This window comes from Hydra vulgaris, chromosome 03 (genome assembly GCF_038396675.1).
Source record: "Hydra vulgaris chromosome 03, alternate assembly HydraT2T_AEP".
Lineage (NCBI taxonomy): Eukaryota > Metazoa > Cnidaria > Hydrozoa > Anthoathecata > Hydridae > Hydra > Hydra vulgaris.
Genome location: NC_088922.1, coordinates 32171140 through 32183397, shown reverse-complemented (window position 1 = coordinate 32183397; position 12258 = coordinate 32171140). Strand labels below are relative to the sequence as shown.

The 12258-nt window shown below is 27.9% G+C and overlaps 1 protein-coding gene across 4 annotated transcripts in view; it reads right to left on the bottom strand.

The window, feature by feature from the left end:
• The window catches only part of LOC101237079 (uncharacterized), an 83943-nt gene that overhangs the window by 12563 nt on the left and 59122 nt on the right, over positions 1-12258 (bottom strand). For all 4 annotated transcript variants that reach the window (XM_065792931.1, XM_065792933.1, XM_065792932.1 and 1 more), the window contains one exon: positions 6011-6094. In XM_065792931.1, the coding sequence (XP_065649003.1) occupies positions 6011-6094 (84 nt within the window). The remainder of the gene's footprint in view (positions 1-6010; positions 6095-12258) is intronic.

The following is a 12258-nucleotide window of genomic DNA, read 5'->3' as shown; positions in this document are numbered from 1 at the left end:
TAAAAATGATATGGCTGTAGCCTAGAGTATCGATTTTCATTGCAGAGAACAAAATGGTTTTATCCTTGGCCAATAAACTGGTATACCTGATGAAAATGATATCAGTAGACCATGCAAACATCTTCAAGATGTCATGGGCAAGACAAAAAATTGGTAGTCTCATGAGACAAGGTAATGTTGAATTTGTATGAAATGTTTTTTCAATGTATTTTAACAGCATTCTACAACTATTATAACATTCTTAACAGTCTTATGGATTCTTAGTATGCTGACGGATTATAACATCCACTTATGAATTCTAAGTATGCTGACGGATTTCAACACAATATTTCAATCAGAAATTCCATTACTTCACAAGCTTTTTTCACTAAAAGTATTTCAACTGACTTGTAAAAATTTTGTCGTAAGCCAAAGTATTTATCTCTGAAAAGCTTTAATGTAGGTTGTTTAGTTGGTTTTCCTAGTTTATTTTGCTTTATAATTTTTTTACATTTGAGATAATGATTTAAATGTTACTTTATTTATATCAGGACTGGATACATGCTACACCTTTAATGAAGACCTACAGTACTCAACAATGAAGTCATTGAATAAAAAGTATCCATTCAGAAATCAGATCATCCCTCCACTGCAATTGAATATTTGTAATCAAGTAAAACTAGTGGTCATGGTACACATTCAAAAGAAGTAGCTTTGGAAACAGGTTTTTGCATTTTGAACACATTAACCTCAATTTGTCAGCCTTTTATCAGTAGTATGCTTAAATTTCCTTTATCTTTTATTAGCACAACGGCAAAGCAGAGATGTTCAATACCATTCCGATTGTTGCAGGTCTGCCTGCTCCTGTTCCTGTATTCTCTTAACATAAACGTTTAGGTAAGTATTAAAAAATTGTTGTGAATTTATTTTTTTCATCATCAAGGACTTGAAAAACTGATTTTCTTTCAAGGATCCCTTTTTCAACATTTACAAAATCCAACTTTATCAAAACTTTCTGCTTTTCTAAGACACTTTTCAAATTTAAAAACGCAATGCACTTTGGCCCAGCTGCAGTCTGAGTAGAGGGATCTAAGTTTTATAGAAAAAGAAGCATTTTACATGGAAACTGAGTCTGCTGCCAAAACAATGATGTTTTTGTTACTAGATTTCCTAAATTATGGATTTTGATTCTATTGCAAGTGAAACATTGGTTGAAGAAAGCACTGCTCACAACATTGAACAATCTTTTGAAAAAGTATTTTTTGCACTGCTCACAACCTTTTGAAAAGTGTTTTAAAAGTCAAATCAAATGCTATGGTAGGGTATATTCCTAAATGATTTTTATATAATTGTAAGATTACTTAATGTTTGAACTTTTACCCAAGAAATATTATTTTAAGTTTTTTTACATTTAATATGCATATTTAATTTTTAAATTCTTTTTTCTGAAATAAAAAGTAAGATTTTTTGCATGATTAGGCAAAAAGCGCATGACTTAAGACAAATTGAAAGATTTTATTATGTTTTTAGTAAGATATTTTGTAAGATTTTTAGAATCTTATAATATGATAAACATGTATATTAGATTAAATTAAGTGGAAACTTCGTGATATCTTACTTTATAGTGTGGAAGCGTGGTAATTTTCACACATTTCAAAACTTTGAGTAATGTTTTCGAGTAATTTTCAAAGCTGACTTTGAATAATGTCTGAGGAATCATCTTATGAAGGCATCTACTGTTGAATTGGGCAAAGGTCAAAACATGGCTTCATTCTTTTCTGATTGGAATCACAGGAATTAATGACCAAAACAGAATTAGATTAGAGTAAAGAAAATAAAATAAAACTACTGAAAAATAACTTTATCTTTAAATATTTTTAACTGTATAATGCAAAGGCATTGTAGATAAATTGCATGTCAAAATATTTTTTGGGTAATGACAAAAAAGCATAAAAAAGAAAGAACTTTTATTTATAATGCTTAGTATACTATAACTTGCATATACCCAAAAAGAATTTTTTTTAATGTTTGTTTTTTTACTAGTTAACATGAATTTTGCAAAAAAAAAAAAATCCTATTTTTTTTATTTATTATGTTAATTCTAATGAATTTCAAGTTTTATTATAGTCTGCATATAGTTTTATTATAATCTGCATTAAATAAAATTTAAAAAATAAAAAACAAATCAAAACCAAATAACTAATGATTTAAACAACTTAGTACTAGAAATTGCAAAACTATCACTTTTCAAAATAAAACTACTTTTAAATTTGTAAAATATAAAATAATAAAATATAATTGTAAATGCTAGAACATATAATGTATTAAAATACACACACACACACAAACACATGTGCATATATGTATTTATGTCTGTACATGCTTATGTGTGTGTATATGATGTGTATATATTTAGCAATTTTAAGTAATCATTTGCAAATACAAATTTTATTTATTTTGAGAAGTGAATTAAAGCTGGGAAGCCAAAGAATTATATATATTATGCATCTTTAATAAATATTAAATTCAGGGGTGCCTGTTACACCCATTTTTAGCAACCATTTGCAAATATAAATTTTTGTTGTTTTAAAAAGTGAAATGAGATAAAAAAAGCCAAAGAAATATATAAATATTAAATATTCTTAATAAGTATCAAAATCAGGGTGTCCATTTTTAGCAACCATTTATATATCGGGTAGACACGGAAAAATCTGGTCAATTTTAAATTGAGATTTCTCTAAAACCATAAATGCTTTTTATTTCAATTTTTTAAAATCAAATTTGTTTACATCAATTAGGGTTTCAAATTAATTTTAAGGGGTTTGATGGGCTGTTTGACAAGATATTGAATTTTACAGCAGGTTGATGTCATCATTTTGCAGATTTAACTTTTTTCACCTAATTGGTGGCATTAATCCACTTTTTTGGAAGTCCTTTCTATTTTTTGGAAGTCCTTGCTATTTTTTATTCCACCTGTCTTAAGAAGAACTCCTTTAACTATTCTCCAAAAATCCTCAATCTTGTGCTCTTCAGGACAATTTAGAGGATTCGCACCTTTAGAAACAATTTTCACATTATTATCTTTGCACCACTGTAGAACTTTTTTAGAACATTGAACAAGCAGCAAGATCTGACCAAAAGAGACATCAGTATTTGTGTTTTCTCATAAATCGAAAAAGTCTTTTTTGGGGGCATTCTTTGATGTAGAGATCGGCAGTCATGGTTTTTCTATTGACGAAACAATCGTACTGCATTCCACAGCTGCAAATTGCTTGCCACACAAGGAACTTGGATGCAAATTTTTCTTGTCTAATATATTGAAATTGATCATCGACAAGTTTATCTTTTGTTCTCATAGTAAAACTGTTCCCCAGGAAGTTGTGGAAAATTCACCTAGCAATTGTTTCATCGTCTTCAATTATGCACATACTTTTATCAGCCATTATTTTAACCAACTTCTTTGCAGGTCAAATTCCTTTAATTTCACCATTTAAGCTTCTCTTAGGTGTATTATTTTTATAAAATGCTTTAATTCCAGCATTTTTAAGTACTTTTTTGATATAAGAACTCAAAGTCTTGAACTTTCTTGGTAGATCTTGCTGTGACTGGTTGTGATTTCTTGCTATTGAACTAAGAGTCAACTTTTTTGGATCTATGAAAAGTTTTCTTTTATCCACTTTCAAGTTTTCCTTCAAAGCTTTAAACTTAAACTTTTAAGTCAAACTTATAATATATATGACTGTAGATTTTGGGACTTTTGTACGTTTAGCAATTAAACGATATGAAGTCAATCTATTTTTGCAAAAATACATTGACTTTTTTACGCACCTCAATTTGTTTCCGAAACATTTTGCAAATCATCGATTGTAAACAAATGTATATCAACATAATTAAAAATAAAGAAGTTTAATAAAAAAAAAATAAAAGAAATAAAAAGCATTTGTGGTTTTAGAGAAACTTCAACTTAAATTAGACCAGACTTTTCCGTGTCCACCTGATATATAAATTTTATTTATTTTGATAAATTTTGATAAACCTTAATTATCAATAATGTAGTAGCTGTTTAAAAATAATTTATTAAATATTGGAATTAAATTAATTCAAGATCATACAAATATGCAATTTATTATGTATTTGCAATTAAAGAATTTAATTACGCCTAAACTGATATTAAAATATTTCATAGGATCATGACGCCTCAACTAACTGATTAATGACTTGAAGTTTGTAAAAAATATTTATTCTTATTATAGTAAAAAAACGCTAAGCAGTAATTACAGTGTTACGGAACCAAGGAATCTTGGAGTCAGGAAATCAGTGACCTGGGTAAATATACTTTAGATGTACATATGATGATGATGTTGTTAACCATTAACTGACATTTAAACTTCTATAGAACTTTATAAATATATATATTTTTATTCTAATTCATTCCCAACAAGGTTGCAAGCAACAATAAAGTTGGGAGTTACTAGAAAACAAAGAATAGTGTTAAAATGCAAGGAAACATTCAACAGAAAACTTAAAACGTTGAAGCCTGTAATGAGTCAGAAAAACATGGGAGAGCAGTTTTAAAATTGGATGAATAAAAGCTTTTAGTGCATGCAGGGACAGATACAGTAAAATAATGTGACTTTAATAAATGATGAGCCACACAAGAAGTTTGGTTGATGGAACTAGAATAATAGGTCATTTGAGCAGTGACCATAATAGTATTTGAGAGAAAGAGATGCAACCAATGATGAGATAGTAGCTCAAGCTCGGCAAATAGAGCAGGTCGAATTGAAAATGCTTTTCTGAAACTTGTCTGGAAGAGAAAGAGCATCTTTCTCTCCTAGACAAGGGTATCATTAAAAGAACCAGCCCAAATATGACAACAGTATAAAATAAAATGGATAAATAAAAGAATTATGTCAAACAAGAGCAGATGCAAACTTTGCAATCGATTGGTTTCCATGAGATGTCAGTAGTCGATGATTATCCAAGAAAACATAAAGTAGAGGACTTAAAGGGTTGCCATTTATCAATATAGGAATGTCAACAATATTATGATAGTTGTTTATTAGTAAATTACTTAGTATTGATAGAGTTATTATTTATTTGCAGTAAAATATTTAGTATTTTTGGAATTCACAAGCCACACCATGCCCTAAGCTGTTACAGAAATGATTTTGAATCTGTTACTGAACATATTCAAAATCAGCTGCTTCATCTAAGCAATAGAAAAGTATATTTTTGTGAAGACAAGAGTATAAAGTTAAATCACCAGAAAACAGAACCATTTAAATGTAAGACTGTCAAGAAGATCATTAATGTAGATAAAAAAACAAAACAGGACCAAAGATACAAAACTTGAGACACACCAGAAGTTATTGGAAATGAAAAAGAGTGTTTGCCTTCAAGGATGACTTTAGTATGGCTGTTAGTAAGAAACAATTCAATAATCTCAAAAATTTTCTCAAAAACACCATGTAAAGAAAGCTTATGGAAGGTTTATTGAGCAACTTTATCGAAAGCTTTTGAAACATCAAGAGCAATAGTCTTCACAAACAGCAAGTAGGAATGGTGAATTTTGAGACAAGATTCAACTGATGGAAAAGATAATGATAAAGAAAAAAAACGGAAAATATTTGGAAAAGATATATTAAAAGAGTTAGGTGGTTGTGATGCTTTTTTATGTTTATTCTTGGGTATTTGGTCATGATTTAAAAAAAAAAATTTTTATGTTTACTCTTGGGTATTTGGTCATGATTTAAAAAAAAAAATTTTTATGCTTATTCTTGGGTATTTGGTCATGATTTAAAAAAAAAAAATTTTATGTTTATTCTTGGGTATTTGGTCATGATTTAAAAAACTTATCAATGACTAAAAATATATAAAAACTATGTAAAAATGTATAAAATCTATGTAAAAATATATAATATATAAAATAATATATTATTATTAAATCTTTAATTTTAATAAAAAAAAAAAGAAATTTTTTAAAAAAGAATTATTCTCTTTTTTAATGACTTTTTAAAATTTAAAATACCTTTTTTACAAGTTCAAATATATCAGAAAATTTTCTAGAAGCTATCAAACCATCAAGTACATTTAAAACAATTTGTTCTTCAGGCTAATCAATAAAAAAGAAAAAGATAATTATTTAAAATAAAAAAGTATAAGTAAAAAAATGTCAATAAAAAAAAATAAATAATTATATTAAATTATTGTGAGAAACTGATAAAAACTTTTTAATATATATATATTTTCCTATAGTTTACGGTTAAGAAAACATGTTTGCGGTAAAAAATGGCTCTTCCCCTGTTTGTGGTATTAAAGCTGACAAAATTATATATATTATGTCAAAACGCGTTATTTTAAATGCGGGAAGTAATTAAACCACAAAAACGCAAATTAAAAGATTAGAATGTTTTTAAAAACATTCTGAATGCTTTTATTTTATTTTTTAAAAATAAAAACATTTTTATTTTTTAACTGTAAAACATGCGCGGAGTGTTGCTACATCTTATGGCCTGACGCGCAACGGGGTGCTGCTACATCAACTGAGGGTTTGGTTGGGGCAGGCAGTCTATCAAATAATTAAAAAAAAAGAAAGTTTTTCCAATCTTTACAATAAAAAAACACACACCTAAAACTGACATTTTATGGTAAAAACTTAAAGATGACCATGCAAGAGTATATATATATATATATATATATATATATATATATATATATATATATATATATATATATATATATATATATATATATATATATATATATATATATATATATATGTAGAGATGACTTTCTGTGCAATGTCACATCTTTGTAAACAACATGTGCACTAGGGCATCCCGTACTTTTCAAAAAATATATTTTTTCATTATAAAAACTTGGCCCCAAGTATTTTTTTGCCTGAACATATATATACATTTTAGTTCAGTTTAAAAAAAGTTGATTTAAAAAAGTCTTCATTAGCAAAAATTGGTCTTTTGTTGACCTAAAAATTACCTTTAGACAAAAACAGATTTTTTTTGCGGAGGCAACAAAAAGCCCAAGAAACTTCTTGATAAAAAATCAAACACTAAGGAATGTTTGGGGAATGTAAATTATTTTAAATATTTGTTTTGAAGCATTTTTCAATATTTCATTTTACTATTCAGTCATATAGTCATATAATCGTGATATAAAACATATAATCAGTAATGAGTGGTATAAAAACAAGAAAAAAAGCAAGCACAGTAATGTCCGATTTAATAAAAATGTTTTGAGTATAATATTTTCTTTATATTATTAAATTTATTTTAATAATATTAATAAAATAATATTTATGATACAAAGATAATATTATATTTACAACAATTATATCATATAATTTATTTTTTTACTATTATAATGAGTATTAAATCATGAATATATTTTCTTGTATAAAATTTTATCAACAACAACATTATGAACAGTAACCTTTTTATTAACAACAACATTATGAACCTTTTTATCAACAACAACATTATGAACCTTTTTATTAACAACAACATTATGAACCTTTTTATCAACAAAAATAATAAGAGTAATAATAATAATAAATTAAAAACTATATATAATATGATAATATTTTATCTCCAGGAAAAGGCAGAGACTTAATTCCATTTGAGCTACCAACTCTTGGTGCTGTTCTTCGTAAAACTATACTGCTTAAAGAGTTGTCAGAAACGGAGATATATCCATTGGATGATTTGATAAGGAAGATTGGAAGTTGTTAATCAATGGAAAAAAGCAAATTCAGATTTTTCATCTCCAGTAATATTTACAGATAAGTCCATTGACAGAACGATCAAAAAAAGTTATTGTGATGTTCAGGATATTTGCAGAAAAAGATTACCCAAAAAGAAAAAAATTGACAACATAATGGATTCATTCACGAGTGTTTGATATAACTAAATGTAAATGTGCAATTCTTTACTGTAATGAATCAAGTTGTCTAGGATGTGAACAAAAAGTTCATATTAACTGTAAATGTGAAAAATCAGCAAGGATTCCCTTGATAGAGTTAGAATTTATTCAATCACAGAGAAACAAAGAGGAGGACAAAGCTCGAGTTGTGATAGGATCAAAAGATTATAAAGAGGTTGAAAGGAAGCAAAAAGCAATTGAGCAAAGCGGTAAAAAAGAACATGACCTGAAAAAGTTCAAAAAAAAAGGAAATGATAAATAGTTGCTATTTGAAAAAAACATGATGAGTTTTTGGAAAATTTTACTGAAAAATGAAGAGTGGTCAAACTGAGAGTTAGAGTGTTCTTATAACACAGAAAATTCTCATGTACTAGATAAAAGCGAGGATTTTAAATTAAAGAGAAATTATATAAAGATACAGAATACAGCTATTGCTGCAATTAGGTATGAAGTTTCAAACACTGCTGATGCTGCTGCTATTGCTTCTGGGTTTTTAAAAGATTTGGTGGAGGCTAAAATTGTTCCGGAATCAGCTGTTTATTTGTTATTGGATAAAAACAAAGTGCATAGAGCCAAAGATAAAGTTATGTCAGAGTGTCAGAATATTGGAGAAAATAGATTTAACTGTGAAGATATTTCTTGCATTCTTTTTGATGAAAAAAGTGACAAAACATATGTATTGCTTACAAAGATTACTGAAATGGAATGAAGTTACAGTTTTAAGCCAATAGGTCCTTTTTAAGCCCTCTATAGGTCCTGGCCTAATTGAACTTCGTGAAGAAATAGTAAAAGAGTTATCTTCAGATCAGAAATATGCCTATAAAATATGCCAGACAGTAATTAATGGAACTCTTACCGAAGATTTGGCTAACCAAAAACAAGGTACATTAGTCCATTCAAGGTGGCTTAATACAGGTTCTTCCTTGCTTTTATTGTGGGTATAAAAATCTAGAATTAATTGTTAAGTTTCTTGTATCAGTTTACTTCCCTATGTGGTTCCAAATTAAAGTGAAGCATAGTTGGATAGAAGGGCCACGACACATCTTGAACCAACTCACTCTAATAAAACTTCAAGATGAAAATGTATAAATGATTATTGAAAAATGTGAGATCTTCTGCATGGAATTTTATTGCAAACATTACTCTTCAGCAAAAATAAAATTGAAAGAGAATTTGCTGTTAATAAATTTCTGGAAATTAGAAAAAATTTAGAAATGAGAAATCTAGCTACCAGAACATACAAGCTTCCTCATTTAAACTTGGATACAACCATATTAACTGAGCTTATAACATGGGAAGAGGCTTATGAACCCATCTTAACCTGTCAAATGAACATAAGTGAGCTAAAAATGATGGTTGGTAGTTCCCATATTTCCCTGTTCACACACAAGGAGTTGAGAGGGCAGTTAAAGAAGTAAAGGTGCTTATACTTTCTTATATTTCCTTATACTTAATAATATGTTAATTAATTTTCATAAAATCTTCTTAAAATATGTTTTTTTTTAAGGTAACTGCAGCTTCTGAAACAGTGTTTGGTTTTGAGAGGCGAGATGGATTTATTCGTGCAAGAGCAGAAAATAGAGCAATAATTCTTCGTTTTAACAGCAAGCAGGACCTCATTTTAGTTTAGCATATATTTTTTTATCATTTTTAGTATCTCTAATATAATAAATTAGTAAGATAGAGACACGAGTTTCATTTTTGCCAACTTTAACTTGCACATTTTTTTTGTCTGAAAAAATTAGGATAATTTAGGATAATTGAGGAGATTTTTAAAGGTTTTTAAAGAGATTTATTGGAAATTTGAAAAAAAAAGGATAAAAATCTTAGGAGATTTTAGGAGGATTTCAAAAATAAAGTGGCATTAAAAAATTTTCATTTTATTTAAAAACTGTAAGAATGCCTAGCTAAAATAATTAAGATAAAATTAGGACCTAAACACTGTTATTTAAAATAATCTAACATCTCTACACATATAAAAATATTAACTTGAAACAAACTGATTTCATACTTGCATTATAAATTATCAAACTTAACATTGTACTAAATAGATTACTTAATGACAAAGTAACAAAAAATAAATAATCAAAAATCATTAAAATACACAGCCAATTTCAAAAACTAAACTTTATATTTTATATTATACTTTATGTTTATATTATATTTTATATATATAAAGAAATAATCAGAAATATCAGAAAAACAAAACAATTGAAAAAGTTAAATATCCAAATCTAAATCTCAGCCTTCTTGTCAATAAGTACTTTTTTTGCTGCTGTAATTTTTTCAAGTAAATCCTGCTTTTAAGAGGCAACTCTCTGTAGCGCATTAGATTTTAAAATTGTTGACTTAATTTCTATCAATGACTTCTGCTTTTCCGCTTGCAATGCATACTCATCTGCATCATATCTGAAGTATGGTAGCTTCAAGGTGTGAATTTGTTCATTATAACTAGCAATCTCTTTATTAAAATTTTTCAGTTTAATATCACGGTAAGTTTTTAAGGCCTTCAGGGACTTCTCTTTTTGACTGCTAAAGTATAGTTTTCATCCTTAACATAAGTTAACATAACATCCCATAAGTTTAGTTGTCATAGCTAATTGGGACAATTTTTCTAGATTTTAGTTGCTGCAACTCATATTTTATTCCAAACCCAAGATCAATATTTGCAACCAACACTTGATTTTTGACATCACTGATATCAACTTTTAATAATTTAAAAGTTGTAGATGCTTCAGACAAAACTTTTTTTTTGATAAATTTTGATAAAAATAGCCTCAGTAAATTCTCAAGTGTTTCCACAAGAAAAGGTGTCATAGGATTGTCGGTTGGGAAAACTAACAATAAAGAATTTAACAATTTTGCAGTTTCCTTAAAAAATTGTAACTTTATTGGAACTAACACTTTATAGCTTGAAGAAAGGTATTCATAAATAGTATTTTGCCCAGGCTTACATAGACCAGGCTGTTTGCTTTTCGGTAAATTTTTTCCAAAAGTCAATAATCACAATAATCTTGGGCCATATTTCCATCGCTCTCTTTGCTACTTTCTCATTTTCAATCCAACGATGGCAACAGAACTGTAGAGCATAGTCTGAAGACTGAGCTTGAGTAAGATTTTCAAAATCAGCATGATGGGAAGGGTTCTCATGGAATATCTTATACAATGAAGACAGCAATTTGTTCAATTTCCATCCTGAAGCATTTGCACCATTCTTGAATGAACAGTGCATTGTGTGAAGGCCGCATGATCCAATTGATACTAACTGACTGAGTTCACTTTCACTTCTCTTAGCATTTAAATTAGAGGAGTCCTAATATCTAACATGCAAATCCATCTAACTCTTCTTGACAACTTGGTTGTAAGATTTATCAAATTGGCAAACAAACTGATCAAGCTCTGATAATGCCTTACACAAAATTTCCTTAAAATATGGTGCAATTCCAAAGCACACCAGATAAGTGCACTTTGTTTTCCCACAAGAAAATTGTTTAGCTATTTGACATTCACTAAACATTGCAGTAAATAATTCAGATTTGTTTGCACTTGATCGAAAAGAATGTTTTGAAAGCACAACATCAACTGCCCACATTATCTCTGCTTTCTTTGATAACTGTGACTCTGCAACAAACACAATAGAAGTTTGTTGTGGACATAGCGCCACTTTTGGGGTAGCTGGTGGTTCTACAACAGTTTTTAATGCATATTTATCACAGACAGGCATATGTTGTTTATGTTTGTTACCATTAGCATGTTTTTCCAATGCTTTTGTACCCAGACCTGCAACAGATATAACTTTCAAATATACCTTACATTTTACCGAATACCAATTGTTGGGACATTTTTGTACCCATTGTTTATAATTGTCGTTTAACCAATGATCTTGGAATTTAGTTTTATATTTGACTGACATTTTCTATTCTAAAAATACAAAAATATTAAGTTTAACTTAATGAAATAAAAATATGAATTAAAATAGTTTCAATTCCAAGAATTGCCACTGACAGAAATAAGAAAAAAGTAGAGCTAGAAATTAGAATAAAAAAAAGAATCCTTTGAAAATATAAAAACTTATGTACTCTGTATTAAACACTTACATTTTTGCCACATTATGGCAGTGTAAAGTTAGAAAAAATAACAGAACACAATATTTTTTATAATAAACAGATAAAAATATTTAATAACATTTTTTCATAATATATTAAATTTATTCATACATAGATAAATAAATAAATAAAAGGAATATGTGAAAAAACTAAATTTTGTGAATAGCAAAAGCATATAAAAAATTTTCAAAACAAATGCTGCTAAATATTACTCATGTTATCATGTTAAATT